Source organism: Penicillium robsamsonii, assembly GCF_028829455.1.
Source record: "Penicillium robsamsonii strain IBT 29466 chromosome Unknown utg000002l_segment0_segment0, whole genome shotgun sequence".
Classification (NCBI taxonomy): Eukaryota; Fungi; Ascomycota; class Eurotiomycetes; order Eurotiales; family Aspergillaceae; genus Penicillium; species Penicillium robsamsonii.
The window spans coordinates 1,106,889-1,127,935 of record NW_026643220.1 but is presented as its reverse complement, the minus strand read 5'-3'; the positions used below and the strand labels follow the sequence as shown (position 1 = coordinate 1,127,935).

The 21,047-nt window shown below is 49.6% G+C and overlaps 9 protein-coding genes across 9 annotated transcripts; 6 read left to right on the top strand and 3 right to left on the bottom strand.

Annotated features, from left to right (window-relative positions):
• Window positions 1-459: 459 nt before the first annotated feature.
• On the top strand, window positions 460-1,548 carry N7447_003685 (uncharacterized protein; the record flags this gene model as incomplete). Its single annotated transcript, XM_057227960.1, has 1 exon — window positions 460-1,548. One exon carries the CDS (start codon window positions 460-462, stop codon window positions 1,546-1,548), a length of 1,089 nt encoding a protein of 362 aa, XP_057087301.1.
• Window positions 1,549-2,992: 1,444 nt separating this feature from the next.
• On the bottom strand, window positions 2,993-4,242 carry N7447_003684 (protein ERV29; the record flags this gene model as incomplete). The annotated part of the gene is made up of 5 exons (XM_057227959.1): window positions 2,993-3,065; window positions 3,120-3,184; window positions 3,238-3,731; window positions 3,835-3,947; window positions 4,076-4,242. The coding sequence occupies 5 exons, from the start codon at window positions 4,240-4,242 to the stop codon at window positions 2,993-2,995; spliced, it is 912 nt and encodes a 303-aa protein (XP_057087300.1).
• A 615-nt stretch (window positions 4,243-4,857) lies between these two features.
• On the bottom strand, window positions 4,858-6,018 carry N7447_003683 (uncharacterized protein; the record flags this gene model as incomplete). Its single annotated transcript, XM_057227958.1, has 1 exon — window positions 4,858-6,018. One exon carries the CDS (start codon window positions 6,016-6,018, stop codon window positions 4,858-4,860), a length of 1,161 nt encoding a protein of 386 aa, XP_057087299.1.
• Window positions 6,019-9,053: 3,035 nt separating this feature from the next.
• Window positions 9,054-10,592, top strand: N7447_003682 (putative nucleoside hydrolase; the record flags this gene model as incomplete). Its single annotated transcript, XM_057227957.1, has 6 exons — window positions 9,054-9,086; window positions 9,137-9,240; window positions 9,292-9,461; window positions 9,512-9,546; window positions 9,601-9,900; window positions 9,963-10,592. The coding sequence occupies 6 exons, from the start codon at window positions 9,054-9,056 to the stop codon at window positions 10,590-10,592; spliced, it is 1,272 nt and encodes a 423-aa protein (XP_057087298.1).
• Window positions 10,593-11,303: 711 nt separating this feature from the next.
• On the top strand, window positions 11,304-11,719 carry N7447_003681 (uncharacterized protein; the record flags this gene model as incomplete). The annotated part of the gene is made up of 2 exons (XM_057227956.1): window positions 11,304-11,587; window positions 11,665-11,719. 2 exons carry the CDS (start codon window positions 11,304-11,306, stop codon window positions 11,717-11,719), a joined length of 339 nt encoding a protein of 112 aa, XP_057087297.1.
• Window positions 11,720-12,654: 935 nt separating this feature from the next.
• N7447_003680 (uncharacterized protein) lies at window positions 12,655-13,781 on the top strand (the record flags this gene model as incomplete). Its single annotated transcript, XM_057227955.1, has 2 exons — window positions 12,655-13,191; window positions 13,248-13,781. The coding sequence occupies 2 exons, from the start codon at window positions 12,655-12,657 to the stop codon at window positions 13,779-13,781; spliced, it is 1,071 nt and encodes a 356-aa protein (XP_057087296.1).
• A 424-nt stretch (window positions 13,782-14,205) lies between these two features.
• Window positions 14,206-16,163, top strand: N7447_003679 (Zn(II)2Cys6 transcription factor; the record flags this gene model as incomplete). Its single annotated transcript, XM_057227954.1, has 2 exons — window positions 14,206-15,057; window positions 15,123-16,163. 2 exons carry the CDS (start codon window positions 14,206-14,208, stop codon window positions 16,161-16,163), a joined length of 1,893 nt encoding a protein of 630 aa, XP_057087295.1.
• A 1,607-nt stretch (window positions 16,164-17,770) lies between these two features.
• N7447_003678 (uncharacterized protein) lies at window positions 17,771-18,401 on the top strand (the record flags this gene model as incomplete). The annotated part of the gene is made up of 2 exons (XM_057227953.1): window positions 17,771-18,119; window positions 18,190-18,401. The coding sequence occupies 2 exons, from the start codon at window positions 17,771-17,773 to the stop codon at window positions 18,399-18,401; spliced, it is 561 nt and encodes a 186-aa protein (XP_057087294.1).
• Window positions 18,402-18,642: 241 nt separating this feature from the next.
• Window positions 18,643-20,923, bottom strand: N7447_003677 (uncharacterized protein; the record flags this gene model as incomplete). The annotated part of the gene is made up of 3 exons (XM_057227952.1): window positions 18,643-19,465; window positions 19,516-20,794; window positions 20,851-20,923. 3 exons carry the CDS (start codon window positions 20,921-20,923, stop codon window positions 18,643-18,645), a joined length of 2,175 nt encoding a protein of 724 aa, XP_057087293.1.
• Between the last annotated feature and the right edge of the window lie 124 nt (window positions 20,924-21,047).

Sequence of the window (21,047 nt, the reverse complement as noted above, 5' to 3'; positions counted from 1 at the left end):
GAATACATTTACATTTATCTTGCATATATGTACCCGGTTTAGGCCGCAAACAGTAAAAAAATATCAAATTGAAAACTAAAGGCGAAACACCAAGGCAGAAACTACCGACGCCCCCTCAAACCTCCCCTAATTGCCATCTCAACTTCTCACCTCCCCTTTCTTACTACTCTCTTCCAACTATTTTTTACCCTCTCTTTGTCTAAAGATCGCTGGGCGATCTCCAATTCCTACATCTTACCTCTATTCCGCCCCTTTCCGCAGTTTCTCTTCCCCCCCTCCCCTATCCGCTCAGCCCTTCATGTGTCCGATAGTATCACTACAACACAACAAGCGAATATTGGGTCAATTCAAACAGATTTCCCGGGCTGATAGCCCATCTTAAAACGACGGTTTACAACCCTTAACAGTCCAGCCCAATAAACCAACCGATATCCCCCACGCTCCCCCCCCGCGTCAGCCATGTGGCTCTATCGGGGCGCGCAGTCCGCAGTCTTCTACTATGCCAGTTGCACCCCCTGCGCCGAAAATGTCGATCGTCGGAAACGTAGAAAGGATGCTGCCCGAGTCCAACGGGAGAAGGAGAAGGAGCGACGCAACAACGAAGTCATCACCGACCAACCTCGTCCATTCGCACAACCAACCCCTTTCAGTACCAATGTAGGGTGGCGGGAAGAAATATCCCTAGGCCCTGGTCCCCCTGCCCGTCGGGGTGGTCACCGCAATGTTCAACGAACGGACAGTTGGAATACCGACCAGAGCTCGCAACTCAAGAAAGACAAAAGTGGTGGCCTGATGCATCCGCTCGGCGAGAAGTGGAAGTCGATGCGCTACCAACGGGAAGATGAACCTCTTTGGGGACAACAAGAAGTCCGTGGATCGTCCATTGGATTCTCTGGACGTGGTCGTGCAGACCCGAACGAATCCTCCAAGTACTACATCCCCCGCGTGCCGCCTGTGAACGACCTCCACCCGCCTATTGTTAGTGGACCATGTAGCCGTGCCGATACCAGATGGATGCTCCAGCCCCCACCGAGTGCCCGAGTGATGGCTGGTAAAGCAGACGTCACTTCGCCGACTCGTGCTGAGGCCTCCGGACTTGGCAACGTATCCTGGGCCCCTAAGAACGTGATCCGGGAGGAGCCTGAAAGAATCAGCGAGACTGATGACGGCGCTTTCGATGACACCACTCAGAACCATCGACCTCGGCGGCCATCGCTGACTCGACTTCGTATCGAATCCGATGGTCCAGACCCGGAATTACACTCTCGAAGTGACTCTATGTTCTCCACCACCACCTCCAACTCGGATCTCTCCCAGAGTCTTTCATGGAAATACCCCGAAACTCCGGCATCCCGCCCTCAATCAAAAGCCACAGATGACGGTGACAAGATCTACCGCCCAAATATCTCGAAGACTCTCTCCACAGTGCACCGGGACAACAAGAAGATCCACATGCTACACCTAGAGATCAACGATGATAACCACAATGAGATCGGCCTGGGTGAATTCCAGCCCATCCGCCCATGGCGTTGGAGCATGGACATCTAAAAGCCTTTTGAAAACTCTACAGCCCTCATTCTCGAAAACTCCTCATCTTACATCCAGCTTCCCTAGGTTTCGACTATACGGCGTTTGAAACACCAAGACCAGCCAGCATTTGCCTTTTTATCGTTTATTTCTCCTCGGTTCTCCGAGTCCCTATTTCTGCGTTTCCCGATGTGATACTTGACGCAAACACCTCGTCGGGACCTCGGATCCCATATAGGCATGTACCTGGCTGGTCCAGTATATAAAAGCGAAATGCCTTATATCGCCTACAGTCCCTCCGTTGCTTCAACCCAACGGTAAGAGAACAGGCGAGCTCACCATGATAGCACTCCTTCCTATCATTTTACCATTCCCTTTCCTTGTCTCTTGTTTGTTTCCAGCATTTTTGTGGCCCTCCAGACTTCTCTTTTCTATTCTTCTGTTCTCCTTCAATTCTTAGATATTATCTCTTTCTTGTACCATAATCACTCCCTCCCTCTACTTGGGTTACCAGTACATAGCGTTCGATCCACAATGGATGTTTTTCTCTTTTTGGATATTGATCAGTCTAGGTATATCTTGTAAAATGGAAATAGATCAAATGCTTCTTTGACCCCAGACGTCTTTACAGAAGCTGCTGTTCTTCGTCTAGATCTGGCTGTGGTTTTCCAAAATATATATTTAAACACATGCCGTCCAAGTCGTAAAACGCAATACAATACGCCGCGACATATCACAAATAGTAAGATATCGAGCATATTCCCAATCACACTGTGGTGTGAGGTCAATGTATATCAAATACTATGCGTTAAAAATGACCAGGGTATTGACAGATCCAGGGCTGGTAGACCTCCTATACAGCAGGACATAGAGCCCAGGGTATATACTAGAAAATATTTCAAGTGACATGTTACATAAGACGTAGGGGGAGTTAGCAACGGTAAAAACCTGAGTTCGGCTTAGTACTTCTAGGTGCCATCTCTCGTTAAAGCCATCCATGGATTGTAGGTTGATATTATTGCATGAAATGCAAAAAGCCATGCAGATATGTGACGCATTAAGCGTTGAATTTTCGATCAACTCGTCTTCGTGATAAATGCAATTTAAATGCATACCCAAAACATCATATGCAGAGGACATGTCTTATTGATCTCGATGAAACAAGAGACCAGGACGCAAAAGTTTAGCTCAAAAAGAAAGACGCAAGAAAGAGTAGATCGTTGGATCTCCTCGGCGTTTTAAAATTATCCCAAATGCAAAAACAACGCCCAACCCGGCCAAGCATAGCCTCTGTAAACCAGTTAAGGGTCCAAAGGGGCCTGTATTCAAATGCTCGGAGCCCGCGAAGCACCAGCTAGGCCGCCCTTTGGTAGTTTCTGTCCCTCTTCATTGTGTTTGCTAGATGGATGCAGGTGCCGGGAGATATATAGAAAGAAGGAGAATCATGTTTCGATTTCCTTCTGCTCTAGTAGACCTTCTTCTTCTCATCCATGCTCAATTGGCCGGGGCCCATGTTGACGAGTAGGACCAAACCACCACTGTAGAAGTTATTAGCGTTGAGCATATTTCACTATTGGGGAGAGGAAACATACACAATCGACAAAATCTGGAAGAAGTCGTACTTGGCGAAGTCCTTTTGCGGGTGGTGGGCATGCAGCTAGACAGGGTTGTCAGTAACCAAAGATACAATGAATTCTCCAGTAAACATACCGTCCAGAAGTTGTTCACAAACACGTTGAACAAGCTCAGGAGGACCACAAGAATAATGGCGCTCCACTTGGCCTTGAAGCCAACAATGACCATGACACAAGCGACAAGACCGAACAAGCTGACGAGAATGCGCCAGAAGGTCCAATCGCCGGAGAACACGAACCCGATGAAGAGGAAGATCAGCAACACACGACCAGCGAACTGGACGTACATCTTGCGGTCCTTCTCATCAAGCTGGGGCAGACCGGCAGGAACGAACTTCTTGCGCACCCACGAATCGGACAGGACCATAAGTAGACCACCCACAACACTCAGATTACGAAGGAAGAAGTTCAAGTCGAAGATGAGACCGTATCCAAGACCCTGTGTGATGACGACGGCAAGCAATCCAGCGACGGCGACCTCGGTACGTTTACGGGCGATGACCAGAGTCGAGCAAACGGCCATAGCGATGACGTTAACGATGAGGAACATGTGCGTGATTCCCCAAGGAACTAAAACCACCAAAAAAAGCTCGTTAGACAACGATATAGAGGTAGTGTGGAACCCTCGACCCTAGATCTTGCAGATCAGGGTCCAAGAGCAAGGGTATCTTACTCTTCCGGAAATCACGGAGGTAGAGGAGCTGGTCGCTCCATTGTGTGAGGATGCGCAGCGAGTCTTCGATGAAGGTCACTACAATCAGGAATCGACCGATGGCGGGAAGGTAGCTAGAGAGCGAAAGAACAGCGTGTTAGTGCATGCTTCGAATCCCTTGTTTTGAGCTCTCTCGCGATTCGGAGCTCAACACGAGTGGAGGAAGAGGGAAAGCAAGACAAAGAGTGGAACTGAAACATACGGCTTCACTGGATCAGCCAAGGTATCTAGCCAGTCCTCAATCTTGCTTGTCTGCTCGCGGATTGCGTCTAGCGGACTTGGGTCGCTGGTGGCATCTGCGCTACCGGGCCCGCCAAACGGGTTCTGGTGGCCGAGGTTGTAGCCCGCAGTGCCACGAATTTGGGCCATGGCGGAAGAATAAAACAAAAAGAGATAGTGAGAAGAGTAAGTTGGAGTGGAGTCACAGGTTGGGGAAGAAGAAGTCACACAGGATCAAATACCAAGGAGTTGTATACAAAGCAACTTCAGGCCACGATAACCGGAACTGGCCGCTAAACCGCTTTTGGAATCGTGACGACACAGACTCAACCCATGATGATCTATATAATCTCGGGAATTAGAGCTCTACATTCTTATTTATTTTTTGTTTTAAATTGGTTATTTCATTGCAATACAGATTTTGCCAGAACAAAGAAAAAAGAGAACTTTCACAAACACAGCATCAAATCCATTCCCGCAATTCTGCTTTTGTTTCCGCAGTGCAGTTCTTCCTCCTTGCACAACTTGCAAGGGGAATCTACCAATTCCGCTCCTAATGCGTTGTGGCAATCTCCCAGGCCCCAATTGTAGTTAAGGAGAGGGAGAGTGCTCGAATGATGTGACACCCCCAGAACGCCAAAAAAAAAAAAAAAAAAAAAAAAACAAAGACGAAAAACAAAACAAAAAAGGGTAATAAATACAGTTCAAGATGAAGACATCGGATAGAATCAGATAGAGAAAAGACTTCAGCATAGAGGAAATTGTTCACGCAGCCCAGTCAGAATCCAAGGGGTGGCCCTTCTCACGAGAGCGCAGGATGTCAGGGAGGTAGGTTGGGGTCACTGTCACACGCGGCTCAACAGGGGCAGGAGCGACGGTAGTGGACTGGTTCTCCGAGGCACTGGTCTCGCTGACACTCTCGTCAGTCTTGCCGCCCTTCTTCTTGATCTGCTTCTTGGAGACGGTGGTCCATTCGTCATCACCCTTGGCAGCTCCCAAGAGACGCATCTGCTCCTCCTCGGAGGGAAGGTTCTGGGCCCACTTGGTAGGAGCAGGGACAGCAGGGGACTCAAAGGTGTCCAGGAGGACCTGAGAGGAAGTGGCAGGGGCGGGAGCGGGGCGGGATCCATTAACTGCGTTGGTCTTCACTGGAGCAGTCTCCTTGGTCTGCCAAGCGCTGGCAGCAGGCGCGGTAGATCGGGCAGCCTCGCGGCGTTCAGCCTCGCGAGCGGTGTGCAACTGCTTCTCAAGCAGCTTCTTGCGTTCAACTTCAGCCTCCTGAACTTGCTGCTTGCGGGCCTCGTTCTTGAGACGCTGCTGGCGCTGCTTCTTGGTCTCCACCTCCTTGAAAGACTGAACCTTCTGCTTCTTGGGCTGGTTCTCAACATTGCCAGTGACGCGGAGGACAGATGCACCGGGGGCGGGGGCCTCCAGCATGTCGGAAACATATCCGGCCGAGGGGACAGTGGCGTTCACCGCGGGAGACGCGGCGGGAGACAGATCGTCGTCGGCCTCGGCGCCAGTGGTCGAGGAGGCACGGGTATCGCTGGTCTCGAGCTGGGTAGCCTTCTTCTTGTTCTTCTTCTGGCTCTTTGTAGGAGCAGGCTTGGCGGGGGCGGGTTGAGCAGGAGCGTTGGTCTTGAGGCCGGCCATGCGGCGGGCCATCTCCTTGTGGTCGATTTCCTCGTCCGGCTTCTCATCTTCGGTGGTGGGAGGCGACACGACGGTCTGAACCTCGGACTTCTTGGCAGCCGGCTGGGGAGCAGGCTTAGACTTGCGCTTTGACTTCTTGGGTGCTACAGTGGCCTCGGTTTTCTCCACGGCAGCTCGAATCACGTTGGCCTTGGGGGTTGTGCCATTAGTGTAGTACCAGCCGAGGCCACCTGCCACGACGAGTAAGATCGCCCAGCTGATGTAAGGGTTCATGGTCATGGAGCTATGCACTCATAAGTCAGTACCATCAACGTTGTCAAAGGTGGTTGCAATCCTGGAACTTACTGTCCGATTGAAACTTATGTAGGTGGAGGATGGGCCGTTGGATGAGAGGGGACGGATCAAAGTTGCCGAATGACAGGGTAGGACAATCGCGCACGCGCACTGAAAGCTGGGACAATTGCGCTCAGCTACAGAAGCTGTATCCAGCAAGGTGTTCGAGATGAGATCCCAAGGCAATCAATTGACCGGAGTGCGCAGGGTGGTGATGTCGCGGAGAGTAATAGGAATAGCGCAATGGCGCAAAAGGAGCAGGGATAACCAAGAGGAAGAAGTGAGAGCAGAAAGATGAGAAAGGAGGAAGAGAGGGAGTAGAGAGGAAAGGGCAACCGTGGCAGATCCACTTGTACCGTGACCGTAATGGTAAGTTACCAAGCCCTTGGCTTTAGAGGAATTGCCCATATATTGCCCATATTCTGTACCTTGTCGACTTGGCACTTTTGTTCTTTTGTCTTATTTATGTTCTATATTATCCTCAAGGTTGAAATTACATATGTATCTATCATCTAGGCACTTCGGCGAAGAATGTGACCATACGGTATGGAGATCAGCCCAAGTGAGCACTGACTGCAAGCTGTCATCATATCTGTATTGAATATACTCCGTACCTGGGGAACAGTCTAATCTCCAAATAGTTCCATATAACTTCCAGAGTGAACAGGCCACGTCTCCGCCTATGTCTCTTCTCTCCGCTTTCTGTTCAAATTTCTATACCAGCGCGTTCTAGGTAAAAAAAAGGGCCTGAGCATTTCAAATGTTATTTGTTGGATAAATCGATTTTCCCGGCAACCCGGGACGCTTGAAGATTGCCGATCCGGCAGGGGATCTCTCTTCCAAGGTTCTTTTACCCCTTACAGGGGGCCCTCACGCCCACCACGAGGAAAAGAGTTATGTATTCATAATGGACAACCTGGTCCAATTGGTGATCTAGGTGAAAATGACGCGTGTGAAGCATACTGAGTCTTGGCCAGTCTTCGAGACCTGCAGTATGCAACAGCACCTTGAAAGGAGGGCTTGGGATTGGTTCGCTGGTCATGCACTCCTGAAAGCGCAATCTGAATACGGAGTATGTCTTCGACATATCCGACTAGTTTCTTACCCTTTTGCCTCCTATTAGCTATACTGTACTCATTCTTCTTTGTTCTCATGTTTACCCTCCGTTCTACTATCTTTCCAAGCCTGCTCGCGCTACAACATAAGGACCCCCTTCACCTCTCGTCTTGCTTTCCAGCTTTCGCCTGCTCCGATGGTAACCGCACTGCCTACTGGTGTTCCTGAGAGTTCAGGTCTGGATGACGTATTTCCACGTCGCTGCAGTGACTTGCAGTCCTCTTTGAACTTTCCATCGATTGACTTGCTCTGCGGTTAGCTGCAGCGAATATTCTGGCCTTATCGATAGATCTAGAATCTATGCTGGTCCTGTCTACAATTCGCCGCTCTGATTAAAACGATGAATCGTAACAAATATATAGCCCTAACTATCCTTCCTTTGCAGCGTTTATTTGGAATATTATTCAAGTCTGAACTTTACTACCTCCTGCTTCGATTTCCATTCATTTAGAATCTACCTACCATGGTAACTCTGAACCATTAAAGATTTTGGCAGCCAGTACTAAAAGCTCCAGTGAGACGCTCTTCCACCGGGTCAGAAACCCACACTATCGATGTAGTGAGGTAATTAGACGCCATAGAAGAAATAAATGAAGCAGGCTACACCTAGGGGAATAATGTGCCATAAGAAGAACGTAGTACATTAAGCCTCGGTAAGACATATTTTAAGCATCCTCCCGTACCCTTTAGAATTGATACGGTCTCTCTAAATTTAGAACCCGGCGAGCCCCCTCGAGCTAATTCGCCTGATCTTTATCTTAATGATGCAGTATTAACCGCTAGAAATCATCTTCATAACCCCGAGAAGTCGCTCTGTATCCTTCCTCCCGAGTTAGTCATACTCCCTCCGTGACTGGCTTGGATGGCCCTGATACGACGAGAGTCTTCGATGTCTTTAAAGGCGATCGTACCAGATAAAGCGACGGGGGGGCATTATAGTGATTTTAATCTAAATGAAAGGAAGCGAGCTTTAGAAGATTCACCTATATCCTTTCGGAAACGACGCTAGCACTAGACTTCTACTGTTATAAATGCGAATAAGCCACGAGGAAGAGCATATGAATTAGGAGCCGAAAATCTATTAAGCGAAAATATAGAGGGCCATTCTGCGAATAATCTCGTAGGGCTAAGGAATGCGATCGTATATGTAAAGCGCACTTACAGTGTGGTCGCTGCAAGTTTTCTGACGACCTCGCGGGTGTAGGTATTCTCGAAGAGAATCTTAAAGTGCTTCAGCTTATAACAAAAACGCTATAACACGCATACGGTATCATCGTAACAAGCACCATAGTAATGGAAATTTTAGTGCGAGAGGCAACGACTTTAAAACCACGGCTAGGTATCACTCCGGTGCACACGCTGTTACGCTGGAAGGAACTGACAAAAGATACTTGGAGAAGGCAGGAATCAGTATCCATACCGTGCGGTCGGTTATATCTCTCGATGGCTCGAATTAAACGCATTGGCGGAGATCACCGACAGTCTGAGGCCGGTAGTGGAGAGTTTAACCAAAGGATTCGGGACTGATACGAAACGGCAGGATATGTCGCCTCTAGTTGAAGCCATCTAGTGGGGCATGAGGCTCCGGTTGATAACGGCTGGCCCCGGGGTTGTTGGAGGGCCGTCGGTCACCGGGACTGTAGTCCCAAGCTTGGACTAGTATTTATATTTTTGGTTCTGAATATAATCATACCCCAATCGCTTAGAATCGGTAACATTGTAAATATTATTTCCGTGGAGCCTTTGATACCCTTGAAAGTGTTCAATATTTGCCCACGAGGGGTTTATCGCCAGACGAAATCCCCGCCGATAACATTGATAAGCTCCCACTTCTGTCTTTCAACATTTGAACATTCACCATGGGAAAGAAGATTATCATCGACACCGATCCGGTATGCATTTTCATCCATTGTCTTAGCTTCAGAATTGACCCATAACATAGGGCATCGACGATGTCCTCGCCCTTTTGCTGGCTCTGTCCGCCACCCCGGAGGAGGTAGAGGTTCTCCTCATTTCATTGACATTTGGTAATATCGAAATAGAGAGGTAAGAGATCATTTTATTTGGAAAAGTGCCACTGTCTGACCTGGTATACAGCTGTCTTCGCAATGCAGTATCGATGTTCCACATACTCGAGCGGGAGATGCAATGGCGCCGCGAGAACGGCCGACCTGCAGGCTTCGATAGCTTGAGAGCTTTCCGTCCTATATTGGCTGTCGGAGCAGAGAAACCTCTCGAAAACCAGAAACTGCTTGCGGACTACTTTCGTACGTTTGCTGTATTATACCATAGACGCCGCTTACTGACATCGCCGTAGATGGAACGGACGGACTTGGTGATATTCACACAACGGTATGTGAAACCTCGTGGCCTACAAACAAGTGAACCATGCTGACTTCTAAACAGCACCCGCATCTCACCGCTAATAAGGCATGGGAACACCTCTTCGCTAAAACTATGGAGAACGGTGGAATTGAGCCTGCCGAGAACTGCACAGGCCCCGACGACCACGCATTCACCCCATCCAAGCTTCCAGCACACAAGGAGATTCTCCGCGCACTCCGTGATAACGAGCCAGATTCAGTGACCCTGGTAGCAGTGGGCCCGCTCACAAATCTGGCTTTGGCTGCAGCAGAAGACCCAGAGACATTCCTCCGCGTGAAAGAGGTAGTCGTCATGGGCGGCGCTATCAACGTGCCAGGAAATGTGAGCCAGGCCTTTTCCAGACCTAAAAAATATCGAGACAATTTGGCTGATGTTATTAATAGGTGACACCAACGGGCGAGTTCAATGCCTACGCAGACGCAGTGGCAGCCGCGCGTATTTTCGCACTCACTTCGCCCAACCCTCAAACGACAATCCCACCCACAAAGAGTGACAGACTCCCACCATACCCCCAAACCCTCAGCCGGCAACTGACCCTGCGTCTTTTCCCGCTCGACATCACCCTCCGCCACAATCTATCACGCGGCCAGTTCCGGGAGGCTATCACGCCTCTTTTGGCTGCCGGATCCCCGCTCGCCGAGTGGGTGGATGCCTTCATGGGACACACCTTCAGGACCTTGGAGCGTCTGCACCCTGGACACGTTGGTGACGATGCCCTGCTGAGTCTGCACGACCCGGTGTGTGTCTGGTATGCTTTGACGTCCGATGACCCCAAGTGGGTTTACTCGAAGAACTCGCCTGAGGATATCCGGATCGACAGCTTGGGCCAATGGACTCGCGGTATGTGCGTTGTCGACCGTCGCAACCGCTACCGCATCGACGGTGAGGAGGAGAGCTTGAGTGACCATGGTCTCTGGCTGAGTGGTCGTGCTGGAAATCGCATCTGGCGGATGGATGGATCACCTGTGGCGGATAACTTTGGTCAGGTTATGATTGATAGGGTCTTCAAGTAATCTTTATTTGATAGATAAATGGAATACATTTGGTGGGTATAGACGCACATAGTTGTTGATTTCAATAGAGGCTGTCCCAGTAATATCATCCGGGGGGGGGGGGGGGGGGGGGGGTAGGTCTGTACTCCAAGGCTGTCATATCAAGCCATAGATAAGCCCTATCCGAAGTCAAGTGTGACGCCAAGCTTCTTTTTTTTTCCACCCTGGAGTATGATTGGGCTGATACTCGGATATCGTCTTCCACTGGAACGTACAGCAATAAGCGAGGTGTTGATATGAACTAGACCAAGCCGCGCAGAATATGTCCTTATGCACCACCCGTGCAATTAACAACACCCCAGTAGCTATATCATCAGAGGATTTGACTTTGTTCAACACTTGAAGCCAATTATCAAATTGTGAGACAAGACGGGTGTCTCCTCCCCCACAGGAATGTGGAATGTCGTAACCCGAAGATCGACCGTGGCACTTACTCCTATAGTCCTATAAAACCCCCCAGGAGGTCTTTCCCAAACGGCTCTGGAATTGACAGCCAGCCACCAGATTATGGACGCCGTCAAGCTGGTGCTACATAAGACGGGTTGGTCCAGGGATAAGACTCTCATAGCAACTGATCCCAGCTTGAACCTCAGCATCAGATCAATTCCCAAGCAACATCCACCTTTCAAAGTTTATTCTCACTCTTCATATATTAATTCGCACATCGCCACCATGCATCTCACAGCCCTATTCACCGTCTGCATCGCTACCCTGACCAGCACCGCCGCGGCAATGCTCCATTTCTCCGGGGCGTACCACGGTGCCCGCCTCTCTGTCCGTGTCCCTACCAATGCAACTAGTCCCCACAATGCCACTACAACGAGTGCACGGGGTAATGCTCCCCTATCAACGGGAACAGCTCACGGTAATCGCGTTAATGTCAACCGCTGCCATGAGCTGTGCTCTTTGCAGTCTCAGACTTGCTCGATTGTTGTACCGGACGATAACAAGTTTTGGTTAAATTTGCTGTCTTCCCTATTGATATATAGTTTTCTTTTTCTCTTTTGCAATTGAGCTAATATAATGTGGTTAGCTGGTCTGTTTACTTGCAATGTACGGAGAAGTGCGACCCTGAGAATTTCAAGTAAATGGAATTGGATAAGGAATTGTATAGACAAAAGAGTCCGAATGCTATGGGCCATGTGATATGAAGGATCTTGTTTTTGTTTTATAGGAAAGTGAATTGAGAGTCTTTATTGCAGTTTCTTGTTCTGTCTTCCAAATTGGCACTACCTGTAGATGTAAACTAGAACAGCAAGAATGGAAATGATAATGGGTTAGTTTTCTCGGGAGCAAGTGGTTTTAGAGCAACTAGGTATAACATAGTTATTGTAGCTCAATCACAAGGATACACTTGTCGGGTACGGAGTAGGAAAGGTTGGACAAGAACTGCTCCCAGATCAAATTGCATACTATTTCCGCCAAGCATCACATGCTGAAATCCCCCCCCCCCCCCCCCCCCCCCCCCCCCCCAAGACGAGCTTTGTCACAGAAATAGAATGGAGAGCTGAGGGATCTTCCAATTTTGTTTCAAGGGGGGCACGTGCCAGTCGAGAGCAACGGTCCACTGGACACGACTCTCAAAAAAGGACTCCCAGAAACCGGTTCAGAATACAACACTTTTCCAACCAATAGGAATATAAATGTACAAGTGCACATGCGTTCAAAGTATAAAGATAATCGGGGAGACTCCAGGACTGTCCAATTGATGCACGTGCTGGGCTACCTCATTGATGTAATATGTACCAAGTACATTGGGGTAACCCCCTTATCCCCCTTGTCTCCACTACAACGTAAGTATCTAATACCTGCCAATAAGCTCGCCAGGCCCCACTTGTTAGTCCAGCAAATGCCCATCGCTCCCTGAAGCACGAGTCTCCAATCGACCAATCAGAATCGCCCATTATGACTCGTGGGCACAAGCACGCGACAGTATCTATAACCTGGCCCTGGACGTTCACGGTTATATAGTCTGGACCCCTTGCTGTGGACTCTACAGCGATTATAACTTCCCCCTTTTACAATGTCACGACTTCCAACTCCAGCCATGTCGGGCGGCTTCATTATCAAAGACAAGCCCGACGGGGATGCCTTCACATTACCTCCCGCTGCATTGAGCACTGCCAGTCGCAGATCTTCCCGATCAGATCCTTCCTATGTCCCACCATCACCGACCTCTCCAGACCTCTCGGGCCGTACGAGTAACACCGGACGGGCATCTGTCAAACGCCCACTCGAGGACTTTGATTTGCCTCCGCCACCAACCAGAACTCGCAAGATCATCCAGATGAAACCAAAATCGCCCGCAAAAACCCACAAGACAAGAGAAAATGGCAAGGGTTCACAGAACTTAGAAGACCCAGTGCCCAACCCCACATCGACTTCCAAGAGAAAACAACCCAGGGCAACTAGCGCTGCAGGGCGCAAGATCGCCCGCAAGACCGCACACAGTTTAATTGAGCGTCGACGACGGTCCAAGATGAACGAGGAATTCGGAACATTGAAGGATATGATTCCAGCATGCACTGGACAGGAAATGCACAAGCTGGCTATTCTTCAGGTACACCAGTCACATCTCTTTCCGGGGATTTAAAATATACTAACTCTCCCGACAAGGCAAGCATTGACTATGTCAATTACCTAGAGAAATGTATCCGCGACATGAAGACTGGAGGATCATCCCAAACCCTGGCCGCACCACCCTCACCAACATCCCCCGAGTTCATCACAGAAACAGGCGCTGAGCCTATGCGGAGGGATAGTTCTTCTACTTATTCATCATACTCCACCTCTGCATCACCGGAGTTGCAAGCTGCTCCCACAGAATTCCCTGATACATCCCCGTCTTTCTCCCCACGTACCCAAGTACCCTCAGCCCAGATCCCGCAGGATGCTTCATCTATTCTTCCTAGCCCGGCGCTGGGCCCGATTTGGGCCTCGAGCGAGAAGATGCATGAGTTTCAGGGTGTTGATCACGAGGCTTCAGCTGCCTTGCTTATGTTGACTCAGGATCGGAGAGGGACTGCCGATTCGATCAGTGAGAATTTCTCTGGGAGTACGGCACTGACCATGTCCGCGGAAGAGACGCCAGCTGCACCTGAGATTCAAAGGAGGAAGGGCATGAGTGTCCGCGATCTTCTTATTTCATAGTCTCACAGCTTGGTTTTTGTTTCTCTTTTTGGGAAATTGGCGTCTCTTGATGCTTCTGGGGATGGTCCAGAGGCTGTTTTATTAGCGTTTAAATTTAGCATATGTTTTCATGATACTTGGCCTATTTATTGGTGGAAAAGTGATCACAAAGATCTGGAGGCTATGTTATTCGCACTATAATGATTTGATTTAAGTGAGTCCTGGACACTCTTGCCAGTTGGTTGCTCCCACCAATTAAGGTTTCGCCCCCATCGGATCGGCTATTCACGAATGACCGAGTGCCGAACGTCTGTCAGAGTCAAGCCCGAGACCTGGTCGCCACATTGCAGTGGCCACGATCTGATAAAGAAATTCTCCTGGATCCTTATTACCAAGACATTCTTGATCTATCCCGGCTTCCTCGCAGCTGCGCCAAGACAGGACCATGAACAACCAACGCCGGTATAACGTAGAGCGATCATGTTTACGCTGCCACGCACACAAGATCAAGTGCGACAAGGGCTCACCATGCAGTAAATGCATGCGAAAGAATACAACCTGTCAGTATCCAGGTCTGAGTCGAATCAAACGTCAACCCCCGAAGAAAAACACCGATCTTGCGGTACAGTTGGAGAAACTTGAACAGTCCGTCGCGGCGATGATTAACGAACGGCCGACAAATCTGAGCGGTCAAAGCCAAGGCTCAAGTACCGTATCACTGGCACCGAATGACCGATCGGACTATAAGACGCCCTCAAGCAACCCAGCTGCAGCAGAGCAGGGGTTCCTAGGCAAAGACGGCCGGTATATCAATGAGCCTCTTCTCTCGCGGTTGCTGGAGAAAGAGCAGGAGATACAGTCTGCAATTGGATCACCGATTAGTACAAACAGTCCGCGCCGAGCACCGGCATTGAAGGCAGATGGTCTTTTCTTGAACCCGCTCTTCGGCCAGATTGACCCACAGGAGCTATTTCCGAGTCGTTGGCAGGCAGTTTCACTCTGGGAGACATTTATTAGCCGTGTGGATCCCTTGGTTAAGGTTATTCATGTTCCAACGGCGCAATCACGAATCTTTGCGGCGATTAATCGACCTGAGAGTGTGCGTGCGGATGTACGCGCTTTGCTCTATGCGATTTGCTTTGCCGCTACAACAACCTTGCTTGCGGAGGACTCTCAGAATGAAGTCTTGTCCGCCGATCTGCGGCGGTATCATCAAGGGCTGGAGTTGTCTTTGTATCACTCTGAGTTTTTGGATGCTCCAACTATTACTTCGTTGCAAGCCATGGTGATATATCAAGTGAGAGAATGTTTCGTCTTACTATTTCCTGTGCTTGGTATCACTGACATATGGTTGCTCTCTAGGCATGCTTTCGATTTAGCAATAGCGGCCGATCTGGCTGGATATTACACGGGGTGACTATCCGAGCCGCGCAATCTATCGGTCTCCAGCGGGACGGAAAATACTTCAAACTCCCACAAGTGGAATGCGAGATACGCCGACGAACTTGGTGGTATATCCAATCGGCTGATGCCCGAGTAGCAGAAGACCATGGCCTCAGCGTCCCGGAAAACAACTATGGCGACACTGACCTCCCGCTGAATATTGATGATCAGAACATATCAAATACGACCATCGCTCCAGCCGTATCACAGAGCCGATGGACCGAGTTAACATTCTCTCTAATTGTAATGGAAATAAACAGGGGCCGGCCGGCTTTACTTCGAAGCTTGGTGGGAGCAGCTGATCCAGAGCGTCTCATCGCCGAATTCAAAGGCAAAATACAGGATAAATACCTACAACACAGCGACCCAGATATCCCGATTCAACGCTTTGGCTTCCTCCTCGGACGGCTGCTCCTCACAAAGTGTGAAGTGTGTATTCGACAGAAACAGCTTCAGTCACAGGGACCGGCGGCCTCCTCACTCGACTACAACCTTGTCCAAGAGACTCTAGCACAAGCCTGCCATGGCATGGAAATAGACCTCGAATTGCACAGTCACGAGTTATTGCGCGGCTTCCGCTGGCTGATGATGACTTTCACCCAGTACCATCTCCTTACCTTCATTCTCTGGAGTCTGTGTGTTTATCCCACCGGCCCACATGTCGAACGAGCTTGGCGCGTTATAGATTGGCAGTTCTCTTTGACTGATAACCCCTCCTGGCCGGACCGAGGACCTAAATGGCCGATGATTGTGCAGTTGCGGGATAAGGCGTGGCTTACTCGTCAGGCACATGAGCAGAGTCAGCAAATCGTTCACGAGAATCGTCCTGTCTGTACTGATGGGACTGGAGCTGGGGATTCTAAGCCCGAGGCAAGCTTCGATATTGATATTTTGGATCCGAATTTTGTCGACTTTTGCGATTGGAATAATCTCGCCCAGGGTCTTTCTCTCTTCGGTTGACGGTGTGTTGTATATACTAGGAATAATATCTACCATCACTTCTCACAGAACCTTTTGCGTGGATGCAGAATACTTTAGGATTTGTATATACCGGGCGAGGAGAGACCATTTAGGGTTGTAACCGCTGGCTTACATCTATTTTCATAAACCTAGGGACATTGAAACATACTGGACTTCAATGGTGGGGTCACTGCGATCAGAGTCAGCTACAGTAAAACTAGTTACCTGGTAACCCTCACCAAATGTACCAGTTTTCCCAGACCCTCGCGTTTGTAAGGGGCTACTAAATTCTTTGAAGTTTCGCAATTGGGCGAACGTATACATTCTGCAGTAGTCGCACCGCGGCTCCGAACGCTCTACTACACGGCGAAGGAGGGTACATGAACCGAAGCTAAACGTAAAGACTTGATGGTCCAGAGCTCTAAAACATCAAATAACATTCAACTATAGCCGGTCCCTAGGTCATCGAAGCACGCAACATTCTTGATCGGCAGATCTGCGGCATGTCTAGGGCTTCCCACCAGGCATCATCTTGGCGAGGTTCTCGAAGGCAGTGCGACGGTTGTTTATGATCCTGTTAAATGTGTCTACTGGTACAATACTACCAATTACAATCTGATCTCTGCCCTCCACCAGCGCCTGATAAACCTGCTGCGTGAAGTGTCCAAGGGGATCCCCAGATTACGGCCCGCTTCCTCGCGCATGTAGTCGTGCAATTCCGCTATAGCCAAACAAGCTTTTAGCGTCGCATATCACATCTACTAGAGAGGATAATATAGCCAGTCACCAGGCCCGGGGCGTGGGGCTCAGTCTTGGGAGTTATTGGAAAGTCCAGACCAACGCCAGCAAATGGCCTCGCGGGTACTTGGTGACGTTACGGCTAGCGTTACAGGGAACTTTCCACTTTCCGTGCATCAACCTGTCAATCTTTAGGACCGAGTGATGGTAGGCGAGTATTCCTACAGTGGCCAGGCTATATGTCCTTCCGAGGCTAGCCTCAGGTAAGGCTTGATCCCCAACGGAGCCTTTGGCCTAAATGTCCAGACTTCAACACTCAGATGACGCCGCAGGTAATTCAGGGCTATTCTCTTACTTGAGGAGATCAAGTCGAGTCCAAAGATATCCATCAATTCTTGTGAGGATTGGCTCTTAGGTTAAATTCACATCGACCCTACCAAATGGCTTCTTTAGTCCCTTATAGGTTGGTCACCTGCAAAACCGCTAGGAACCCGCACCTACATACACTTTAAGGATATAAACATTGAACATCCGGACATGAAGATAGGGATCTGTGGAATTAGGTGGATATAACCTTTTTCTCGGGGCGTTCAAAGATTAGAATGTAACTTATAAGTTAGCGAGGTCTAGTTTAGATTGATATGAGCGTCACTTGTCATCAAGCGTGCATTGTGCCACCGTGAGCTCTGTTTCATTTCTTTGCCAAGCGGGCATTTCAAAGAATTTGGACTTGTACCCTCCACCGCTTGTTCAATCGATTGTGCTTGTTTCATAACCAACGCGACGCGATGTCTCAGACACCCAACACATAAAAACATTTTGAACAGACATATTACTTTCATTTTCTTCCTCATCCATCAGCCGCCAACATGTCTTCGCCCGACGAACAACCAGATATTACATCCCTCCTGCTGAAAGCAATAAGCAAGGAATCTATCTTCCGCCTGACGGACCTTCTACGAGACATCATCAAAAATAGCCCGGAAGGTCGTGAAATCGCCTCAAAATGGCTCCTAGCAGCAAAGGACGATGTGAAAGCCGAGCGAGTCCCCACATCTCCAACTGTCCCCGTCACTTCCAGCCAGCCCGCCAATAAAGAGCCCATTTCTGAGCCTACGGCTAATATCCCGATGTCATTCCGTTTCGAAAGATGTCTCTACTGCCTGGAGAAGTTCGATGTCACTAAAAACTCAGCGATAAGTTGCAGATATCATGTTGGTACGTATATCCCCAAGCACATCTGTCAATACATGCACATACTTCAGGAACATGACTAATCTATGGAAAGACCCCGACATGGTCGACGAAGAGTTTTTCAAGGACGAGATTGATGCTGGAATCGATGTTGACCGTGAGGAGTATCGTGAGGCTTGGCCGGAAAAGTTCTTCTATACTTGCTGTGGAAGGAACTTGCTTGAGGAGGTGTGCCAGGTTGGTTGGCATAAGGTTGCGAAGCGTCCTAGCAAGCGGGCTATTCCGGAGGAAGTTCGATGGAATTAGTGGAGTTTGTCTTGGGGGTTCGGATTGGATTTAGGATGTGTCCCTGTCCTTGAGATTTGATGTCATCACTAGTGATGCTCCAGGATCCCAGGGAGCCTGCAATTTATGGAAATGATTTCGTTCATATGACACAAGTGGTCTCTGTAGTATGTGTTTTCCCCACTAAACCAGCAAGCTAATCTATCGTCCCATTATGAGAAATATTCACAATTAAAGAAACCCAGCCCAATTCATACTCTCATCACTGCAACGGACAACTTGGCTGATATTCCTCCGAGGTCTCCTCATCCTCATTAAACCCATCTCGCCTCCGCTGCTCCTGCCGCTCATCCTCATCGTCCACCAACCGTCGCAGCCGCCCTCCATCCGGCTCCTCGCCTGGCTGAAGACGGAGCAATTCATCGACCATAGCCGCCTGCCGCGGCTGACCCTCATGGCGTAAGTAGCGCTGAAATTCAGTGAGCATGTGTGTGCGGATTGCGGCGTTGAGAGGATCCCGTTCTGCGGGTGGTGTCGACGAGGTCACAGAAGAGGTTGGTGGCGTGTCTGTAGATGCAGTTGTAGCCACAGCTGGAGGTGTAGCACGGGCTTGGACTGGTGGCATTGGTGGCATTTCCGGATTGCGCTTTAAGTGGTCTATCCCAGCTCGAATGAGATTCCAACGCATCTCACTGTGGTTCTGCCAGATAAATCGCTGCCATGGGATTGTTGGGCCAACGTATACCATATTAGGGTGCTCGCTTGCTAATGGCCAGTAGTCTTCGAGCAGGAATGTCTGCGCTGCTTGTAGGGAATATAGATCGCTCCATACAAGGCTTCCGAGAATTCGCATCTGGCCATTGTAGCCTGGTGACTCGTCAGGTCGTTCAATGCCCTCTTCCGGGTTGAAGGTTGAGTCGATGGCGAGGAGGAAGCCGGTGAAGTCACCGCGGTTGAGTTGGGATGTCGCGGGACCGTAGGAATTGGTGGTGTATGAGGCGAAGGAGGCGGAGTCAATGACGAGGAAAGCGTCATCTTGTAGCCTTGTCCAGTTGTCGTTGTCATCTTTTATGGTTTTGAAGTGTCTGATTGCTTCTGTCAGCTTGAAAAGGCCAAAGGAAAAGGGCACACCGACTCCTTTGCTGCATCGACATCGCCCTCTGAAATACCCAATTTCTCTCCATCCAGCCAGTGAAGCTTTAAATGCTCCTTGACCAAAATGCTTCCTGTTTGGCCTTTACCCCAATTCGAGACATGAGCTTCCACTTTGCGAACGAAGCCCGTCCATTCAGACTCCGTCTGCCCGTAAGTCAATCGATAAACAGCCAACCCGTACTTTTCCTTTTTTCCCTTCTTCTTTCCAGATTCGATATTTGAAGCGGTGGCAGCAATCCAAGGCTCACGCGGAACAGGTTCTAGAGGCGCACCACGCACCTCCTTCCTCAACTGATTCTGTCCTTGATTCTGGCTCCGAGCTGACGAATAGTACATCTGTCCGGACGTGGGATTCAAACCTCTGAATTCAGCCGCGTTACGGGGGAGCGCTTCCCGAGTAAGCAACCTCAAACGCTCGTTATATGCTTTATTTCTGGTCAGCAGATTCGCCGCATGAAGTGCCGCTGGGCCTGCCCGCGGGGGATCCCCAAAGTACCCCTTATAACCGTCCATGGGGATCATGATGGTAAAATCGGCATGGCCCATTATTTCAGCCAGCGTGTGCAGCGAATCAGTAATCTTCCACTGCATAGCATCAGGTTCACCACCCAGTTCTTCCACAGGTCGTCGATACTCCAAAAGCGCTCGCATCAATGGAGCGCGCAGTGTATTTACATGCACGGTAACCCATCTATGGGCGCGCTCGGTCATCATCTCGAAATGCGCCGTCATGTAGCATGTCCAGAGACCTGCGACACTAACGCGCTTTTTACCTTGCTCCTCTCTGAGCCTGTTGAGGACAGTGTCGAGCGCCGTCCAATGCTCGTGGATGTAATTGAACGTGTCGCGAAGATATAATCGCACAGTTGGTTCATTCAAATACTGAAACACGGCGATCACGGCTGTTAGATGCTGACAAGCGAAATCGAAATGTTCTGGGCGGTCGAGACCTTTTTCCTGCCACAACTGCTCGCTCAGGGGGATGACACCCTCCCATAGACGGGACTTGAGGAATTGGATATTCTTTCCGACCAGGCAGAGGCGGTTGGAGTCTTGGTCGGATCCAATCCGGGCCATGACACTGGTCATTATGGGTTCGCCATCGGAGCCCGGAGGGAAATTTTGGTCCTGGTTGAGGATGGAGGCTTCGTCCACGGACAGGCGCTCCATGTCGGTTTGTTTGCCATTTGATAGGGGCTCTTCACCGAACGCAAATGCAAGGAAATGGGCGATAGTTTGAGGCTCAAGAATGCGATCGACTTGATTGGACTTTGTTTAGTACTAATATTAGATGTGGGGAATTGGGATCGCGCACCAACTGGCAAGCTTTGTGCTTTGAAATGAGCGATAGTGACCGCAGTCCCTGGAGAATCAATATGTGAGTACATTGCGAATGAAATGGATCAAGAACATAAAATAAAGGAAACCAAGAAGCGTTAGACATTTTTAAGGTGGAAAATGGTTCTAAAAGCCGCTAGGCAACTGGGCGTTCTGGTTGGTGAAGTTTCAATC